At 42.0% G+C, this 22,243-nt stretch overlaps 1 protein-coding gene across 9 annotated transcripts in view; it reads right to left on the reverse strand.

Annotated features, from left to right (window-relative positions):
* Nucleotides 1–22,243, reverse strand: part of PLEKHA7 (pleckstrin homology domain containing A7) — a 1,124,460-nt gene that overhangs the window by 554,567 nt on the left and 547,650 nt on the right. For all 9 annotated transcript variants that reach the window (XM_086956043.1, XM_086956041.1, XM_086956042.1 and 6 more), the window contains one exon: nt 3,851–3,934. In XM_086956043.1, the coding sequence (XP_086812169.1) occupies nt 3,851–3,934 (84 nt within the window). The remainder of the gene's footprint in view (nt 1–3,850; nt 3,935–22,243) is intronic.

Genomic DNA, 22,243 nt, shown 5'->3' on the forward strand with positions numbered 1-22,243 from the left:
CAAGTATTAGCGGCATTTAATTGAACCATCCATGAATTTGTCTTGGAGACTGAGCAAACAAGGTCACTCCATCTGGTTTTTCTTGACACTTGGAGTCTGTACCCAGTAATAATTTGCTGACCACAAGACCTGCAATGGAAGATATATTTTACAGCTTTGTTAGGAAAAGCCTGGTTCCTTTCTATGCACTACCTTGTGGGCAAGGCTGAGTTAACTGTATCCTCTCCTTCACCAGGAACCAATGCAGACTGCTCTTAGCAGAAGAGACTGTATGCTATGCAGGCCACGTGTCATTTGCACTGCTGCGTTCTGAAGCTGCGCACTTAGTGATCCAAGGAATTGCCAATTTACAGACAATCTCTGTTTGAGAATTCGAAAAAGTGAGATCATGACTTCTAGGGTAACCAGCATTTTTGTGCAGGAAACTCAAGACCTTGAAAATTGTCTTAAGTAAATGTAGTTGAAATAAGCCTAATCTCACTATAGTAGAAAGGTGGTTCGTCTTTGACAGTTTATTGTCCATAATCAAACCGAGCTTTTTAAATCTAATGGAAAGGATCAGATGTTGCTCAACAGATGCTGTTCACATTTTCTCCAGGCTTGTGTTTGAGAGAATGCAAATCACCATAATTTCTATGTTATTATGGTTTAGATTTTCATTCATCAACTTCCAGAAGCCAGCAACCAAACAGCTGTCTCATCACCTGCTGAAGGCAAGAGCTTGATAATCAGTTGAGAATCATTGGCATAGTTGTAGCGATATATATGCCCGAAGGTTTAATCCATGAATGGACACAGAAATAGCTTAGAATAGTATGCTGCCTTCTGGGGCACACCACAGTTGATTGGGTTCTGCGTGGACTTAAAGGAACCAAGTCTAATTAACCGGTCAGCAAAAATCGACCTAAAATAAGACAGCACCACACCAGACGGGAGATACTCAGCAAATCTCTGCACAAAATTGTAAGATGGATGGTGTCAAAGGCTGCAGACAGATCTACTTAAATCAGAGTTTTAACACCACCACCAACCAACAAAAATCAGAGACCATCAATAATTACCATAGTCACACCCTCTGTTCCATGACGAGGGCGAAACTCAGCTTTCTAATCCTCAGGGACTTTATTATCCTCAATGAATGCCTGAAATTGTACTCTCACTGTCTACGTTAGCAGCTTGTGAAGATACATTTGATAAGCAATAGGTGTTACACATATCTGTAGAGTCTGGTAGGGGTTTTCAAGCATGTATATAACTACACAATACCAAGGGGGGTGATGGACGGAGCATTTGAGCAAATCAAACACTCACCCCCAGTCAACTGATCTGGGTTTAATCAATCACCATTCTTTAGCTCACTCCACCAACCCAGTTCAGACATGGCCATATGCAAATCAGTCTGACCCTGTGCCTTCCTGGGAAGGCATGGCTTGGCAGTTCAGGCTGGACTGTTCCCATGAGGCACATGGTCAAGACTGATTTGCATATGGCCATGTCTGAACTGGGGTGGCTTGGTGAGCAAAATAATGATGGATTAAACCCAGATCTGTGACTGGGGGTGAATGTTTTGCCATTGTGCAACATTCCGTCCATCATCTTGTGTGTTTTGCTTTTCACCCTATGTGGGAAGGGTATGCCCAGACGTGGGTCCCGTGCTCACTAACCCACTGGAGTGAAGCTATCCGGGCTGAAGACGGCTGATAGCCAGAAACCGGTCCTAGGATGCTTGATTCCGGTCCAGGGAAGGCATGGCATAGGCAGTTCGGGCTGGACTGTTCCCATGAGGCACAGGGTCAAGACTGATTTGCATATGGCCATGTCTGAACTGGGGTGGCTTGGTGAGCAAAATAACGATGGATTAAACCCAGATCTATGACTGGGGTGAATGTTTTGCCATTGTGCAACATTACGTCCATCATCTTGTGTGTTTTATGTATATAACTACAGCATGTTTAAGGTCCTTGTGCACAGTACCACAATCTAAGGAATAATTTCTGCAGTCAGTGCTGGAGTGGCCGAAGCCAAGTACAACATTTCTTTCCATTTTATTGTTTGCTGGGGTTATATTTAGTGGAAACACTGATATTTTGCAGTTTTTAATTATAGTGAGTATATTTGCATTAGAGACCTGTAAAACTGATAAAAAACATGTTTTGTATTTACTTCTCTTCGGGTAAGTTTGGCTATCATAATGCATTTGTCGCTAGAAATAATATTTTTCCATCTGCAAATCCACCTGTTTAGTACTACATGCAGAGTGAAATTGATGAATACAGTGTTAAAATATTCTGTAAACAGGTTTTTGGTAGGCTGTTCAGGGAAGACATATCACAACTCCACAGGCTGTCCTTTTCTTTTTTTCTTTTCAAGAACTTCATCTCAGGATAGGATAATTAGCTAGCTAGTGTATAATCAAGCGCAAATGCATTAGGCATAAACCTCTCTAATATAATATGATTTATGCACATTTTATCTGTTGCAAAATAATTTGCATGTGCTAGTAAAACCATGAGCATATTCTATGGTACAATCAAAAGCATTTTCAAAGTACCTTGATCTGCCTTACTTTTTTGATGATTTGGGAAATTTTTCAAGGGCGTCAAAACAAAACAATTTTGGGGATGAGGTCCCTTGATCCAATAAATGGCAACATAAAAGAGAAAGGAGGCCTCACTGCATCATTTTAAAAGGGGGCCCTCATCCTCTTCAGCCTGCGCAGCTCTCTTGGTCTGTTAAAGGCAACACTTTACTCCGTTCTTTACTCACTCTTCTTAATGATCATTTAACTTTCTCATCTTCTCCTCTTCCTAGTCATGACTTGAGATGATGAATTTGTATTAATTACTCCCCTACTTTGTACTAGTTTTCAGTAGTCCTAAAGATTGTTTTCTAAATTATGTACAGGACTCAGGTGACAGTACTATACAAACAAAAAGTAAATTAGTAAAATAAGTTCATTGAAGAAGAAGAAAAGTTTTAGACAATTTGAAATTAAATTAACCAGTATCCAGATTACTAAATCTCAAGAGAAACTATGTTGCTTACAAAATATTCGGCTTTCATAGATAAAGGAAAGCCGTAAAGTTATATTTTTGTGAGGTTCTCAAATTTTACTTTTAATCTACAGCCACAGAAGGTGACTGTTTTCAGTTAGTTACACTCATACTCTTTTGCCTTCCATAAAATCACTTACACTTTTACTGTAAATTCAATTACTTTTTTCTGGGGACAGTGCGCACGAGCGTGTAAAAGTCACATTTGGACTAAAGAATGAGCAGCAGACTTTAAACTCCTTAAGCACCTTGCCGGCAGGATCCTGATGCTGATCACCCTCAGGGTCCGGTTAGCCGTCTTCGTATGGTTTTTGTGGTTTTTATATTGTACAGTAATTTTTTTTATATTGCTACATGAGGTGTATCAAGCAATATTTTAAATGTTAAGTCTATGTTAATACAAGGAAGGGAACTGGAAGAAAACATTTTAGAAAATTCAAATTCAATATATTTAATTTGATTATTTCTTTAAGAATGCAATTAGTTATTTTTAAATGGTATGGTTTAAAATCAACAATAACTCGATTAGGTATTTTTACAAGTATGAGTAGTACGGAGAAATTCGATTACATCTTAGCTCTCAAATTCGTACATGCTTTACATGTTTTCAAAATCAAAAAGCAATCTTTTACTCAATATTGGATTAAGAAGGCAGGGAATATATGCATGATAATCTCTGCTCAACACAATTCTACTGCTTTGAACTGCAATTTGAGACACATTTTCCACTTATATTTATTTTAGCATAAAATGATTCACACATTACACATTGCACAAATGATTAAATCTCCACTTACTCTTCTTGTAAAACAAATTCAAGATTTTCAGGGGATATCTGTCCAGTCACAGGATGTTTAAATGTGGTAGTCCTCTGGTTATGGCTGAAATGAAAAGAAAAAATAAATAAATTGAATGCTTTACCCAGCACAGTTGGTGTAAGGATAACATGAACTTTAATACATTTGTACTGTGAATGTTTTTGTTAAAACACAATTAACGAGGCATGATTTTTACAATTCATTAGAACTTGACAAACACATGGATCCATGTTACAAAGCGGACAGGCTGTCATGCTCACACTGACTAGCAAACTTGCATAAAATCAGAAGATCAGAAACACGGTTAACATACCGAGTGTAAAAATGTAAAATGGATGGGACAGGCTGACTAACTATACGCACCGTAACCAGGAGTTGGCGGCTGCATGGCAAAATGTTAAATGTTACAATTGCAAATGATAACTGCAAAGGTACGCTTATGTATTGGAATGGGTGTCAATTGGACAAATATGCTCTTATGAAAAAACTCAATAAAGTTAAAAAAAACATGAGTTCAGAACCACTGGTTGAATCTTTTCACACGCCTTTCTGCCCCCTCCTGACTCGACAGGACTCCCCTGGTTTTCAGCCTTACAAACTCTCTCCTAGTACATTCCATTTATCTCTCCCAGAATTATGGAATAAATTGGTTGATGCTTTGCATCTTCACCAAGAATGTGTTGAGTGAAAGGTACCACGCGTCATCTCGGTTTCCGAACCACACTTTGATCTCTAGTGCTGTCAAATGTTTGTTTCCAATGTTTCCTTCCTGAACAAATTTGAATGTCTGAGGGAGTGAGCATTATTTTGCCTAGTGCACATTGTCAACTAAACTACGGGCAGGCAGCTATTATTCCAAAACTCTGGCATTAATAAAGAGGACACATTCCTGTACATGAACTCTAATTAGTCTATGCCTAAGGTGGCCCTATTTAACTCTCCCTGGAAATTCACATATTGCTACCCTTTCCAATAAGCAAACTAATGATTTTAAGCTAACTCTCGAAATTCTATATATAATGATTTCATTGAAGTGAACAGTGTGAAGAGATGAGTTATCACTGCCAAAATTGGATCAGCGACTGCTTCTGGCATGGGTACTTTTTAATTTTTACATATATTAACATCAGTGAGTGCTGAATCAAGTAGTGACATACATAAGGCAATGGGATCGTACACTGATCGACATAGAAGCAAGGTATTGCTATTGCTTTCCTTGCAAGCATTACTCTTCCACAGGAAAGTGTTCTACCGCTTTGTAAATAGGTCCAAATGTTTAATTCCCAAACATGCACAGAGTAAGTAAACTAGCATATAGATGGCAATGACATCAATACAATTAGGCTGCAGTAATGCTGACAAAAGAGCCCTTACTTGTATTGGGCAGATCCAAAAAAAGAAGATAATTCTAAGAACCTTCTAAAGGAAAATACATTAGAAATAGGGAGCAGGACCGGGCAAACACATGGCAGGCGCCTCTCTTGGTTGCTGTCATTGGGGATCCAGAAACTGAATAGTTATGTGCCTTCTTAGATGGAGGTCCACTCCGCAAACAACATGGAGGATACTCTGTAAAAGCTGAGAGATAATTTGAGTTTTTTACCCTTAAGAAAAGTACTACCTTTTATTCAAGTCGATACGTTTGGTTATTCTTCCCAATAGCTCAAGTCATGGCTCCGAAAAATCCCAGTATTAGCATTTTCATGTGCTCCAATAATTTAGAAGGGAAGGAACGAGCATGAATGATAGAAAATCTGAAATCTGTGCCACCAATCACCTAACAGATGGTGGGCCCATCTCGAAGACTATTTGCTGAATTATTATATACACTGCAACAAAACTCCGGAGTATGTATGTATGCTTGTTAGTGCAAATCTAGGCAAAAGGCAGCAGACTGCTGTGCATGGCCAAAGACTTGCAGACAGGCAATGAGTAATTGGAAAGGAAGCTTGGTTGTAAATGCATTGTGATGTAGTGTTTCTTAAAGAGGTGATTCTTCAACTCTTTCCTAAAGTGGAGCAGCGTTTGGGCAGGTCCTGATGGATACAGGTATGATGTTCCAGATTCTGGGTGCATAGATGGAAAATGCCTGTGGTCTTTTTTTTCCTTACACTTCTTAGTCTGCAGTTTGATGGTGTCCTGGCTGCGTGTGTGCCAAGAAACACCAGAGATGGTGAACTTGTCTGAAAGATAAGCAGGAGTGCTGGTTTCGATGCTTTCTAAACAATGCAGTTAGTTTTTACTAAGGGGGAGCCAATGGAGCTTCATTACGATGAAGTGATATAATTATATTTCTTCAGGCCCTGGCTGTCCCTAGAGAGTGCCAGAGAGGAGTGTGGGAGGAAATGAAGTCCAGCATTACCATCATCCAGATGCGAAAATAAGAAGACTTAAACAGCAGTTCTGAAGTTGCTTCCTGGAAGATATTTTTTGACTTTCTTTAGAAAGGAGAGCTGGTACTGGGACGGCATGTTTTACTTGAGGGTGAGGTTGGTTTGCGCGGTGAATCCAAGTGACTTGGCATGAGAGAATTTGTGTGTGCAGATGTTCATGTCATTGAGATAGGTTTGTATTTTATCTTGTTTTTTCTTCTTGATAAATAACAAGAATTCTGTCTTGGTTGGGTTGAAGCTTCAGGTACAGGCTAGTAATGCACGCCAGGATGATAAGCAAACAATGTTTGGCAAGTTGGATGTCTGAAGCAGAGAAGACTTTTGGTATATTGGTGAATCTTAAAGCTGTTAACTATGAGTACAGCACCAAGGGGCTCCATGTAAAAGCTGAAGATGACAGGAGATTGTATGGATCCCCAAGGACTCCACTGGTGACAGGATTCTTTGGTGCCCTACAGGTACCCGAGTTTTTGCATTTACTGCATATTAATGATTTGTACTGCAAGAGGTCTGAACTTTAAAGAAATTTAAAAACAGGAAAAGGCAACAATGACTGAGTATGATGAACTGACATTTTATTATTGTGTATTGGAGGTTATTTTGTAATTGCTCAATTAATAGTGATAATAACTACTGAACATGGTGTGAACGAACTAATAGGATGATGCTCACAACCAATAACTCAGAGACATATGAGATACCAAACATTGTTGAAGGATTAGCAGTTCAGGGTCTCAAACTGCTTAATTCACAGTCCCATCCTCCGCGGCATCTGTAGGCACCAAATCAAAGTTGATCTATCAAAGTCATCCATAAACTCAACAGTGTACATGTGTGACACTATCCCCACTCACCAGCCAACCAGATCACTCAAATCCTCTGAAACAGGAAGACTAGTTCCATTAGTCTCAAAATGGTCAAATATGGAAGCAGCACACGCCCCAGAGAAACGGAACCGCCTGAAATCCTTAACCTGACAACAAGATCCCATAATAATACATTGATAAACACAAGCTGGTGGTTCATATTCTCCCATTTGTTTCTGAACTGAATGAATCGCTTGGGCTCTGGAGCATGCACATGTTTCAACAACTCAATATAATCAACTTTGCTATTCCACTTTTCTAATGTTTCTTTCTTCATTTTGTTGCTGTGGTTCCTTTGTTTACAGTACCATTCCGAATCCTTATGCTTTTCCCATGCAGCACGCAAAACACCACTTGGGTATACCTTGTCCGCCAACCGCTCTATCTGTTGTAACACTCGCCTCCCAACTTTGTCTTCAATTTCACCCTGGTTATGCTCTTCTATCCTTCACCTTAAGAGCATGTTAGGTTATTTGAAATTACTTTATTTCATTGTATGTCAGCCCACAGATAATTTATTAGATGCATTTAGCACTGGCTAAGCTCCCACAAAATACCAACGCTCCAACGCTGCTTTAAAACTTCCCACATATTTAAACTAAACATTTGTATTTTGGCTTTTGCAACTTGGAACGCCAATGAGCCCCATCTAGCCAGGACTCGTTTGATGTGCAGCAAATCATGTACAATAGCATTTCTGGTGAATAATTTGGAGAACTGCCGAGCTGCAAACAGGTCTTTCCACATCTTCTGTTAACAACAGGCCCACCTCTGACTGTTTGCCTCTGCGAGTACACAAGTTGCCAGGTTACTTCCTCGCCATGGGAGATACTACTGAGCACTGAACACAAGAGTGTAAAGACATGGAGTACACAGATTATTTACAATCAAGCAATGTGTCGCACCGAGGGAGATATTTTACCTGGACCGTCATAAAATGCCATCATTGCTCTGGGCAACAGGCTTGACTGGCCCGTGTGGTCTTCGGTGACAATATAAAAACATCCGATTTAGCATCACATTCTGGGTAATGCACTAAAATGGATGATCATACTTCTGAATGTAATATTGTGTACGGATGTTGCCTGCCTGTATTTAAGAAATAATAAAACTGGTTTAAAAATATTTTTCTCAAAGGGTTCATGTTTTGTGATACCAGAGGAAAATGTTTGAAATGTATGCATCCACGAAGAATACCAAGCAAAGGCAGAGGCAGGGCAGGCTTTGGCACAGCAAGTGGGATTGCCTCAATCGGCTTGCATTTTGGGATCCCCAGCCCCCCACCCCCCGGGGCGGTGATATGTAGTTTTAGCTTTTATTTTCTATCATCACATGTGATGTTTGTATTGGAGCAGCACATTGATTTCTCTGGTCACATACATGAGATTCTTAAGCCATTGCCTCCTTACTCTCCCCTCTCCTTCCCAGCCTGCCTGCTGGGTTATGTTTTCACCATGTATGGTCCTTCTGCCTTACCCCACCCACGTTGCTATTAAATAGACATTTAGTCCACCCTGTTAGTTTTGAGGAACTCTGATGTACCCTTTTGCCTGTTTTTGATAAGCCGTAGGGCGCATTTCCCTTTTTTATAACCGCAAACAAATAAAAGTGATAAATTCTCTCATGGCTCCCGTTACAAAAAGCTAGTAAGGTAAAATGTGAAATATGTTTCCGCCAAAACTCTTTAATCAGGCAGGTGAAATCATTTGGAAACCTCGTTTCTGCTTATCAGGTATGGTTAGGATCAGTTGTGCTTAGCACACATTCCAGTGCGTGTTCAGAAGCAACAATTAAGTCTAGCGAGCCCTGAGCTGTCAAGTCCTTCAAGGCGCACCATTTTTAAACGTACTTCGTTTTGATCATAATTAATAAGTCCCGATGCAATACTGCTGTCTAATTACCAGACACTAAATAGCTGGGCAATTCTAGAAAAAAGACTTGATAACAAAGTGTGGGCAGCCACGTGTTGCAAGATGAAATGTAAGAGGTCATATTTGATTCAGAAACAAAGGATGAAGCTTAGTAAAGAGATTCCTTTGGTAGTGAGACTCAACATCTGCAGTGAAATTCATTAGAAAGCTCTGGAATAAGTACTTGCAGAGATGCTGGACATTTGTGTTTTCTTAGCACCCGGTTGGAACGCTTGCCTGTATTTTACCGCACTACTTCTCTCCATCTACTTGAAAAATAGTGAAGCCCGGTTTCAGAAATGCAGGAACGTAGCAAGTGTCACTGTTACCAAATAAAATTGTGCTCACTTTGTCAGCTTCAAAAGAATTAAATGCAGAGTCAGCCCTGCTTGCCTTGCAACCCACAAAGAGACATATCTCTGCAGCTCGAGATAGAAAAGCATTGGCAAAGCCAATAGCTCTTCCCAATTGTTCGGTCGATGGTTTTGTGATGCTTTACAGCATCCCTCGATTACATGTAATTTTGTGTAATTTCGCATACTTTTAGCAGAAATGTTGCACAAATAAATGAAACATGTCCTATTTACTTCAAACCTATATCCATTTCTAGAGTGCTAATAAGTAGACCGGGTAGAGACAAGTGTGGTGCAGTTTCAGTAGTCTTGAACTGCAAATCACATATTCAAACAATGGGAAGGACAGTTTATCCTTTCATTCCTCCCAGGTCGATACAATAAGTACCACTAAAGTGGGGAATTATAGCACCTACTACTATTTAAGCATACATAAAGAATTCAATCTCTAGTGTACAATGTAGAAATAATCATTCTCGTAAAGTTTTATGCTACTATTGGCAAGTAGGGTTACATTTTTTGGACAAATTGCCTAATATTTATAATAAGTGACAATTTAGTTATATGTACATTTATTTTGCTTAATGCTTGTGTGCAGCTATTATAAATACACTATCATTTAGTATGAAATGAACCAATATGCCAGAAAGTGAATTTGCTTGTGGAGGCTCACACTACAATTTGTGCAAGCTGAGCAGTCAAGAAACATTTGTTTTGATTTGCAATGTACAAAAAGGTGGTTGTCTGTCTGAAAACGAGTTTTTAAATTGGTGTTTTCATGTCTTTTGCACAAACCACGTATGACATTTCCTGTTAGCGCTTTAAAGTAATTAGTTCTAATAACAGAACATCTTCTGCCTCCTGCACAGAAGGAGGCAGAAGATGTTCGCCTTCTATTACAAGAACTACAGCTGACTTTGTTAAGTACAACAGCTACACATCAGAAGGGTCACTGTTTAGACCCTATCTTTGCGAGCTGGGATAAAATAAAAGTACGCACCCCTCGTCAGCTCCCTTGGACTGACCACTTTCTGGTCCCTTTTCATTGCTTTTATCAGACCGTTAGGACTAAAGACAATGGGGACGGATACTTTATGAAACGCAAATGGAGACAATTCTCCAAAGAAAATTTTGTAGGCAACATCCAGCAAGCTCAACTAATAAGTGCGCTGGATAGTGACCAGGCGAATAAGGAATTTAACCTACTTGTCACTGCCACCTTGGATGAGCTAGCTCCCATGGGCAAAAGCAAAATTAGAGCTGGTAGACAACGCACTGCCCCATGGTTCACGATTGAACTCCAGCAAATCAAATCGAAATGTAAAAAGCTAGAAAGAACCTGGAGAAGGACCCCGAGTGAGCAGGCGAAAAATAGCTATAGCTTAGCACACCGGAGCTATCAATATGCGGTGCGTAGAGCTAAAGCCAAATATTTCCAGACTCGTATTGAGGAAGCCGAGAGCTCCTCACGGGAACTGTTTAAAATTTATAAAGAGATATCGTTGGTTTCTAGCTCCAATACCCCCGTAAATTCTTCCAAGGAGGGATGTAATAAAGTCGCTGACTTTTTCTCTAGTAAAGTCAAGAAGATTTATGCTTCCTTTTCTCACATACCAGCTAAGGGCACTGATTTTAGAGCAAACAGCTCATTGGCAGCCCCGGACTCCTCACTTCTAACCTTTGAGGTTCCGGCAGCTGACAAGCTAGCATCCATATGTCGGAGCGTCAAGTCCGGCTCCCCCAATGACCCGGCCCCTGCCTGGGTCTTATCTGAGGGTCTGACAGCTTTGGAACCCCACATTAGACACGTCCTTCAAACCTCCTTTTCCACTCAGCAAGTTCCCAGAGAGTGGAAGAAGGCAATAGTACTTCCAATAAGAAAAAAACCTAACGTCAGCATGGAGGTACTAGAAAACCTCAGACCGATCTCCTTATTGCCGTACGTGGCGAAGGTAGCCGAGAAGGTGGTTAATGCTCAGCTCACGGAGCATTTGGAAAAATGTAGTCTACTCCACCCCTCGCAATCGGGATTTAGGGCAGGCTACTCTACGGAGACGGCCCTCCTAAGAGCCACTGAGACTCTAAGAGCAGGGGCAGATGCTGGCCATACAATGGCCCTGATCATGCTTGACCTGAGCGCGGCTTTTGACACCGTAGCGCATTCCATCTTGCTACGGTGTCTGAATGAAGCTGGGGTCGCTGGTCCTGCGCTGGGCTGGCTACAATCTTTCCTTACAGACAGATGTTTCCAGGTTCAGCAGGGGACTTGCCGCTCAGGGGAGATGTCACTAGACCAGGGAGTGCCTCAGGGCTCTGCTTTGAGCCCCACTCTTTTTAATCTATACATGGCCTCCCTGGCGAAAGTTGTACACTCGTTCGGGGTGGAATTAGTGTCGTACGCTGACGATACTCAGCTGTTAATCTCCCTATCGCAGAGTACTTCCAACACCCCCAAAAATTTTAAATCCTGCATGCAGGCACTAGCAGAGTGGATGGATGCCCATTGTCTAAAACTTAATGGCTCCAAAACAGAGGTGTTGGTGGTAGGGGGAAAAAGCGAGAAATGGTCGGATGAGTGGTGGCCGTCTTGCCTGGGCCCTACCCCCATACCATGTCAGGAGGCTAAGAATCTGGGAATCTGGATGAATCCTTCGCTCTCATATGAAGACCACATAAGGCGCCTTGTGGGCAAATGTTTTGGAGTCCTAAAGACCCTAAATAAAACCTTAGACCTCCTGCCTTTATCAGCCAGAAGAACTCTAACGCAGGCGCTGGTGACCTCGCGGTTAGATTATGGTAACATTCTGTTCTTGGGGGCAACCGAGGGCAGCATAGGTCGCCTACAAGTCATCCAGAATTCCTCCGCCAGACTGGTGTTAAGAAGACCCAGGAGAGCTAGCTCGAAATTGGCGCTGGATGCGCTTCATTGGCTGCCGGTGAAGAAGCGTGTGCTATTTAAGTGCCTCCTTTTTTGCCACCGTATTGTCTGGGACAAGTCACCAACATATCTGAAGGAGCTAGTCAGCCGATATGAGCCTACCAGGACCCTCCGTTCAGAGGGTACCGGTCTGCTGACAGTCCCCAGGATCAGGAAGGCGAGAATAGGTGGTCGTTCCTTCGCGTTACTAGCAGCGCAAAATTGGAATAAATTACCTCTTGTGCTGCGACTGGAGGGCAATGAACTACGTTTCAGGGCTCTGCTCAAAACTCACTTATATACTGCATAGGTGCTGGATGTTCTAGGCAGGTTCACTGGTAGCTTAGCGCGGGGACACGCCGTGATGGCGTTACTGAGCGCTCTATAAGCTCTTTATTATTATTATTATTATTACTAGACAACAGCTCCTTCCTCATTGGGTAATTCTGCTGTGTTGTGTGATCTGTCACGTCCAGAGTCCTTCGGTGAACGCTATACTCACTAACACTGGCCAGTAAAGAGCAAGGGGGAGGCTTTCTGCGAGAAGGGAAGTACAAAAGGTGAAAGCGCCATTGTTAATCATACGTGCTTTTTGAGTATGTAGGGTGATGTTAACGATGGTACTGCTATGAAGTACTATATAGTCGTGAAAGATGCCTCATCAACGAGCAAGAGGAAGCTTGTTTGCTGGAGGGGTGCCAGATATCGTTGTAAAAAGCCTACAACATGGTCACAAAACTTCGAAAGCAATGATCACATGTGAACACCAGGGCAGCGCTCACGTGTAACCTAGGACCAGCCATTGGGTGCCACCATGTGCAACATAATATAGCTTGTGAAATGGCTTCATTCTAAAGAATGGGCTCTGTAACCCCAGGGCACATAACCAGATAGTGACACTCGGTTTAAATGCCACTGCAAACCAAGTAAAAAACACGGACCAAGTGCTAGTAGTACCACTGCATAGTTTATAGAGAATGCCTACTTGAAAGCGTCTTTTCAAGTAGTGGAACAGCCACGAGCGGTGCAATATAAGGGCTTTTAGGCAACTTGTGAAAGTGTGTAGTCAGGGTCAGGTCATGGTTAAGGTTGCCACCTGACTGGTTATCTACCGGCACCACCGGTATCATGTTGCCCCGGCAGGCATGAACATAAGCAAAATCACATAAAGAAGGTATTTTTAGCCCTTATCTATACATGCTTCAAACAGCAAGTATAAATAGAACACACTTTTAAATGTGTTCTAGAGCTGAATTAATGATCCTTGACTAATACTTAAAGTAAACAAAGATGGACAAAGTTATGTTACTAACGAATACATACAATTTGTTTACATTCCTATTCAGAATCAAGTCTGGGCCTTTGCAGACTCTTAAAACAACAACTAATGGCTGGTATTTTCTCAAGGAAAGGAGGCAACCACAGTTATGGCAGGGGGGGTGAACTGCACTGATGTGTCTTTTTACAAAGTGACAGCGTGTTAAAAAAAAATGGTGCTGTGAGACATTCAATGAAAATGAAAGTGGCCCAATGAGTATGTGTTTGAACAAGTGCACGATTAAGCATGCTTAAACTCATTTATTGTATAGTGCAAAAGTGATGTCCCGTGTTATCATCATAGCACATTCTAAGCAATTCAATAAAAGGTTCTGCTTGAGGCCTCACAATCTGCAACACGAGTAAGCGGATGATGGTCTGCTCACAATAAATATCTGCTGGGTCTAAGAGGTCCCACGGATCCGCAGGACCACAGCTGAAGGAAGATCCTTTTACTACCTCACTGCAAGGACCTGGGACTCCCTTCCTCTGCATCTCAGGCAATCACCATTATTTCCTCAATTCAGGAAAGACCTCGAGAGCTGGCTCTTCAACTGAACAGCAGATCCCCAACAGCGCCTTGAAACCCTTACGGGTGACTAGTCGCACTCTACAAATCCCTGATTGATCGATTGATTGAGAGGCAACGGTTCCACTATGTACATCTTATTGCCTTTCACCTTGCAAGCTCATCCTACCAACTCCTCTGCACCATAGTGGCTTTTTCCCTTTGTGGTTTTAGATAATGATTACCAAGTTCTTCTCTGCAATGTGCTGTTTTTAAACAACTCATGGCGGGAGTGCGGGATATCTGAATCACCTTCCCTCTAGGCTGTCCCTCTTTGTTGTCTGCTCGTCCTGAGGAAGACCCGCTGTGATTCTTACCCATTTGCGGATACTCCAATTTCGAAACATCAGCATTCACTTTAGTCTATGTCCAACGGGGCTCCTGGCCCCAAGACTTAAAAAGTTCTGTAGGGGACATCAGATAACATGTGTTTAAATGAATAGGACACACCCCTTCTCAGTTGTTTTTGTTTTTGTATATTGTGTACATAATTGTATGTCTCTTGTCACATGTGCATAATTTCACTTGGTCCCTTATGTCACGTTGTTGCACTTGATTCACTTCATTACTATGTCACTAATGCCATTTGATTATGATTTAATTCAACAGCCTTACATAACTCAAAGAGTGAAAGACCAAAAATGTAATTTCATCTATGCGTGTTCCATTCTGAAGTCTATAAAGAAATGTTATAGACTCATAATTTTTTGCATGATCAATACTGCACAGGTTCAAAATAAGTGTTTAAACCGACAGAACCATTTGTAGATTGTTATATGTATGCCCAGATTCTGAGGGGCACAGGGTTACCCCACTGACTTTACTAGTGTGAACAAGGTTTGTGAATCATAAAGGCCAATATTCCTACTGTGCTCCAACCTGGCTTCTCCTGCTCCCTTCCCTTGCCCTCCTCTTCTCTGGATTATTTTCCACCCATCCCACTGGACCGATTCCTTAAGCTGCTCATCAAAGTCAAGTCTGGTTCTCCAACGGACTGTGCTCCTGCACGGATTCTCAGAACTCTTTTTACTAGCTGCCCTGCTCCTCCTCTTGCCCTTCTTAACGCTTCATTGGCTCTGGGTTCTGTTCCCTCATCTTTTAAATCGGCTATAGTTTTTACCATTCTCAAAAAAAATGGTCTAGATCCCTCTCTTCTTCCTAACTTTAGGCCTATCTCTCTTCTCCCTTATTTGGGCAAGATCCTTGAAAGCTATGTCACATCCTGTCTGTCCACCTATATCGAGGAGAACCACCTCCTGGCCTCCCACCAGGCGGGTTTTCGCCCAGGCCATTCCACGGAGACAGTGGTCCTCGCGGTCCTGGACAAACTCAAGGGGAAAGCTGACATCAATCTCCCCCAAGCCTTGGTCCTCCTGGATTTGTCCGCTGCGTTTGACACGGTTGACCATTCCATCCTTCTCGATCGTGTCAGCGCAGCGGGCATCCGAGGCGCTGCCCTCTCTTGGCTTGCATCCTTCCTTCAAGGGAGGTCCCAAGCGGTCCACCTCTCAGGTTTTTCCGCTCCTCCTCGCTCGGTCACCTGTGGGGTTCCCCAAGGCTCTTCCCTTTCTCCTCTTCTTTTCAATCTTTATATCCACCCTCTTATCATCTCTCTTCTCGAGCTGGGGGTTTCTGTGTATAACTACGCGGACGACCTTTAGCTCGTTTTCGATCTTTCCTCCCCCTCTGATTCCCTCCCTAAGTTCTGTTCCCACCTTAGTTTTCATATCCGAATGGATGAGCACCAATCATTTGAAGCTCAACCCTGACAAGACGGAGCTTGTCCTCACGGGTGGTCCCTTAAAACCCTTGGTCCTCGCTCCACTGGCCCCCTTCCTTCGGTTCCCCCCTTCACCGGTTTCCTCTGTTCGAACCCTGGGGATCAAGGTCAGCCATGACCTGTCCATGCATGCCCAAATCAGCTCAGTCGTATCCTCTTGTTTTTTGTCCCTCTGTCTCATCCGTAGGATTTCTCGGTTCTTCTCGGCAGACGCCCTTAAAATCATCGTCATCGCGCTTATCACTTCTCGCCTCGACTACGGGAATGGCCTGTACGTGGGCATACCCGCTTACGAAACCCGCCGCCTTCAGGCCATTCAAAATCAGGCAGCCCACCTCATTCTCCGTCTCCCCAAATCTTCCCACATTACCCCTGCACTCAAGTCCCTTCATTGGCTCCCTGTGCACCTTAGATCTTTTTTCAAACTGGCCTGTTTGGCCTTTCGGGCCCACACCTGCTCAGCTCCTCTCTTTATTAGATCTCTTATCACTCCTCAGCCCCTAGTCGCACTCTCCGCTCCTCCTCTCTTTCCCTTCTGCATGTCCCCCGCTTCCGTAAATCCAGAACTGTGGGCACCCAATTTTCGGTCTTGGCCCCACGGTTCTGGAACAGTCTTCCTCTTTCCATCCGCTCTATCCCCATCTATACTCACTTCCGTAAAGCTCTCAAAACTTTCCTGTTTTCCCAGGCATTTCCCTGCTAGTCTCCCTGGGTCCCCTCTGTGAGTCTGGTCAAGTCCCCAGCGCCAGGAAGCCGCTTGGCCGCAGTGCGCTTAACCAAGTTCCTTTTTCATTTCATTTCATTTGATTTCAATCGTATGTATTGTTCTTCTGTATTTGTGACTGAAGTGCAGAGAAACTCTAAAGCTGTCAGACTTTGATTCTTAACTTCCCCGTAATTTACATCATGAGTACTCCCCTGGTTCTTTGTCCCCCTCGCCCCTTTTATCCTCCCCCTCCTACCCTATCCCAACTGTCTAAATTGTCCCTTTTTCACCACTTCTTTTCAGAATCATAGCCATACTCTCATCAACAAACCAATCCTGTGCCGTATTTCCCCATTCAATCAAACAGTTTCTATATTTGGCCTCCAGGGTTTGTCCAATCTAACCACATTATTGAGTCACTCTCTCCAATCTCTGTACAGTCACAAATCTCCTGTCATTCTACCAATGTTATGAAAACATCCATCAACCCTTTGCACCCGTTCCCAAACTTACTGTCCATTCTCTCAAATTAATTTATTCTCTAAGGTACGAGAACATTTTGTGTTCAATCTGTTAACTAGTTCATAGGCATCCCCAGGACTTGCGCGTTTTGCATCACCTAAACTGAGGGCTGGTGTCCAAACCGACTCTGGACACTCCCTCAGGATATGTCCGCCATTGGACCAGCCAGCTCTACAGTGCCACTACCACCCCCTGTATCCTACAGTTGTGTAGGCAGTTTCTGCCAACCACTAAACATGACAACCCTGATTCCTTAAGGATCGTGGAAAACAGTACAGTACTTTTTTTTCGCTCAGTCACTCACACTTACTTATTCTCAGAAAATACACAGGCTGGCGATTAGGATGTTTTCAATAAGTATTTATTGTTCCAGCATCAGTCTTGTGTAAAACTTATTTGCTGAAACAATCAGGAGACAGAAGCATATGAAAGAAATCAAAAGTACCAATATGGTAAACAGTAGATACATTTCTACCTACCATAGTGCTAAGAAGATGAACATATACAGTTCACATAAGACAATAGCATTTGTATACTCCTATAATGAGCGCCCTACGTAATTTGCCTAAATGTATCTGATGATGAGAACTGTATTGTGAGAAATTTCGTTAAGGGGGGTAATGTAGTGTTGTGGTCTAGGGAGAAGTATTTGAAAGAGGCATACTCTCAATTGAAAATACTACATGTTATGTAAAAAACACCAAAAAAATCATGATTGAATCCCACCTACAATACAATATAGAGTTACAGGGTTGGCGTGCGCAGGGCCTGATCAGTCAGGAGGAGTTCCAATATCTATAAATTGATGCCCCGGTTATGTATTTAATACTGAAGGTCCACGAAAATATACCGAACCCCTCAGGACGCCCAATCATATCTGCAATAGGAAGCGCATTAAAACATACCTCAAAATGTGTTGATTCTTTTTTGAGTAGCTATGTGAAATTGTTACCATCCTACATACAGGACACAGATGACTTTTTTTTTTTATGAATCTATGACTTCCCGGTGGGACAAAGCTCTACTCTTGATAACAGTCAATGTTTCCACACTTTACACAAGTATCGCTCATGTAGATGGTCTTAGAGCGGTCAGACATTTCTGTAGAACGAGGCCATTGACACTTTGGCACCACACACATCTATTCTGGTGAGAATGGTGGAAATCTGTCTCACCAGCAATTTTTTCCTTTTTGATAAAGATTTTTCCATCAGATATGTGGTACACCTATGGGCACCTGCTTTGCTCCCAGCTATGCTAATTTGCATATGGGCTGGTGGGAGGAGCAGGTGGTCCAGACGCAATATCAGGAAATATGGGATAAACATATAGAGCAGTGGTACAGGTACATTGACGGCCTTTTTATCATTTGGAGAGGCGGTCAGAAAGAGGCGGAAAGTTTCCTTCATCAAATACAGAAAAATGAGTTACATTTGCACTTCACCAATAAGATAAGCGCCCATAGTGTTGATTTTCTAGACTTAACGATATATATATATAGCTAATGATCGGTTGGAAACTAAGCTGTTTAGGAAATCGACGGCTGGCAATACGTTATTGCATGCTGCAAGTTTGCATCCGAACAATTTAGTAAGAAGTATCCTGTATGGTGGGGTTTGAGGGTAAAAAGAAACTGCAGTGATAATGTCGAGGCAGAGAAAGAGTTTTAAACATTGAAGTCTAGATTCAGGAAGAGAAGTTATCCTAATGAGTAGATAAATACTGCTCTGGATAAGGTAAAGAAACAACATAGAGAACAGATATTGTTCAAGGATAAAAGCAAGAAGAATGACTCAAAACAAAACCAATTATTACACTTCAGATTGATAACAAATTACAACAACCAAGAATGGAAAATCAGAAGGATAATGTACTGGTATTAAATGCGAAAAGATCCAACACTAGGCAAAGTGGCCCCACGCCATACGGCAAAAGTACCCTCCATGAGGCAGTCGCTGGTCAGTAATATGTTGAGAGAGGTTAAAAAAATGACTAGTGGCACGAACTTGCTAAACAGAAAAACTGGCTTTTTGAAATGTTCAAAATCCAAAGCATGCCAGCATGGGAAAAATACTACATCATATAGTACAGCTCTAAATCCCAGGCCGAAGGAAAAAAAAGGTAGCTATACATGTAAAACGGAGCATGCGGTATACATTTTACAATGCCCATCCCAAGGATCAATTTGCTTCACATTTTCTGCAGTTTCAAGGTGCGATCGCCTCCTCTTTCAGCCAATTTTATAAGCTTAATCCCAGAGTAACTGTGGAAGTTCATGAACGCATACTGCAGCATATCCGTGCAATGAAACATGGAGATAAAAACTATCCAGTAGCACGCCACTTCAGTGAGTTCCATAATCAAGACACAAAAGGTCTTTTTTTATTTTGTCATCGGCGCGGTATGTGAAAATGTAAGGGGAGGAAACCGCGAAAGAACTCTGAGATTAGAATCACGGTATATCCTCGAGTTGAACTCCAAAAATCCAGGGGCTTAAACCTAAGTGAGGATCTGCACACACATTTGCAATAAAGACTTTATATTTTGGTAGAATTCCTCCACCCTCAGTAAAGTAATAGAAACAACGGACAGATGTCCAAATGAAATGTTTTAAACAATTGGTTTTAATGCACTAGCACAAGTATACGTATTGTTTTATTGAAAAGTGCAACAGAGAATCTATTGACCATACAACTAGCCCATTTGGGCATGATCGAATGCATTCTGTAACAAGTGATGTTGTCACTGATACTTATCGATAAACTTTTTTGTGGTGCATATAAATTGTTAAAAAAGTGGGGTTTGGCTAATTGCCCACTGGGGCATGATAACGGAATTGCGCAGACTGTAGGAATATGGTTAAATTTGCACTATGAAATTGCATAAATTAATAGGCAATTTTGATAATTTTGATGTAGTAGGACAAAGCTTAATTGTCACACCACAAGTTATTTTGCGCCACAGGGCATTTTAATGCTAATACTCTAAAAAGGCAATGAGCTACGAGTCTGTTGTTGATGTCTACACATCTATAGAGATATAACAATGCCCTATGAAAATGCCTGTACCTCAATGTAAATTGTTGTTACAACGTGATCTTACATTTATAATCATTGTGTATAATTTTGGACATGTCAAATGCGTGTTTGATGACGATTGTAACAAAAAGAGTCAAAAACGTAGCGAAAAACTACGAGTCTGTTGTCACTATCTATACATTTGTAGTTGCACTATGTGGTGATGATGGCTTTAAAGAATGGTTGCAATAGGGCCTCGGTATTGGTGAACAAGGAGCGCAAAGCTCCGAAACGCGTCTGATGGTGGCTGACTAAATAAATATTGGGAATTGTACATGGCGATGTTCCTTTTTCAAAGAGGATTGTTGCAATATTTGGATCGTCCTGTGGGATCCAGTTAACGACGTGCCCCTCGTTCTGGAGACAGCGTGCGAGTACTGGAAAACTCACTGTGCATATGTATGTATATAGCCAAGAATCCCCTTGGGAAGCTCCAACTCCCTCACCTGATGGTAGAACATGAAGGACCCCGTCTCTGCTCCGAGGATGACAGCCCGCAAGGGGTGTCAGACCGCTGCATGTCAAAGATTCAGCATGCAGGACCCCGTGTCAAGGTGGAAGGAATTCATCTCTAGTTTGCAGGGGGGAATAAGGGTCTTATATACTAGAGTGGCCACTTCAGGGTTTCTTCTAGAATCGATATGTTTTAAAAACAATCATAACTTTATTTTCAAACCAATGTGATCATGCACTGCAAGCCTGCTGGCCAAGGATGAAAAAGGTGGTCACCCTGATACAGAATAATTATGCAGTGCCTGAGGACATGTTTATGTAAGTCAGGTACAGGGCTTATGATAATATACTAAGAGCCTATTCATGAAGAAACAGAGCAAACTACTAGGTAAAAGGTCATCATTCAGAACTGTTATTGTCGCGTGGATGGGACAGTGAATGTAAAAGGGGGTATGTATGACAGGACTAGCCTAAAGGACACCACAAATCGTCTTACATTCTGTTTCCATCCACCATATTCTCAACCCCCAAAAGGCTTGTCATGAAGCACTTCAATATACAGACACTTCATTTGCATGTTTCAAACTTTGTGACTTATGCACACCACAAATACAGACTCCCCATGCGTGTTGTTCTTGAAATACTTTATGACATTCACCCTAACCTCATTTCAACACTTACCAAAGCTTAAATTACTGAAAGACTCCTGGGATTACTAAAACACTCCTCCCGCATGTATGACTGATCCTCCTGCCACTTTTTGATCCTCACTCACCACACAATCTCCTTTGCCTATTGGTGGTCCTAGATTTTTGGGCCTTCTCCTAATATACCACTAATTTAGGCAACATTATCTGCATTTTTGGCCTCTGCGATCAAGTATATGCTGAACACTCAAATATTCCTCTCTTCCTGTTAATTTCCATTTCAAACTGCCACTTGATTTTGGATTGTGGTTCATTAATTTACTCTGAACTCCTCTAAATCAAAGATGAGCTACTTGTCTGCATCTATAATACTACACCTTCTCCCATTCAATTCAATCCTTTTATACTGACGCCATCCCTATCTGCTAGGAATCTTGGCAGATCCTTTCACTGTAAATTGTGGCTAGAAGCTACCTCCACACTAGTCACAGCCATCAAGATTCAGGTACTGTACACAGACAAAGCACACCCCTATCTTCCTTCCCGAAAAGCTAAAATTCTTAAACAGAGCTGATTAATAAAACAGCCAGTTGGCCCTCTTTTCTAGAATGTTGTTGCTTTCGTGCAACTCGATCTATCTACAACATTCAATGCAGAGTAAACACAAAGTGCAAAGAGCAGATTGTCAGGAGAGGGGGAGATCCTTGTAATGTTGTCAATTCTGAGGAGGGCACAATTTAGGTTCACATTCTGAAGCATGTGCTTTTAGCGAGAAAGTTCCTCCTTGCTCCCCCCTTGACAATCGCTCCGTGTTACCTTGCACTGCTGCTAAGCCTCAATGAATTCCACCAACAGTTCTGCTT

This window comes from Lissotriton vulgaris, chromosome 2_1, assembly GCF_964263255.1.
Source record: "Lissotriton vulgaris chromosome 2_1, aLisVul1.2, whole genome shotgun sequence".
Taxonomy (NCBI): Eukaryota; Metazoa; Chordata; class Amphibia; order Caudata; family Salamandridae; genus Lissotriton; species Lissotriton vulgaris.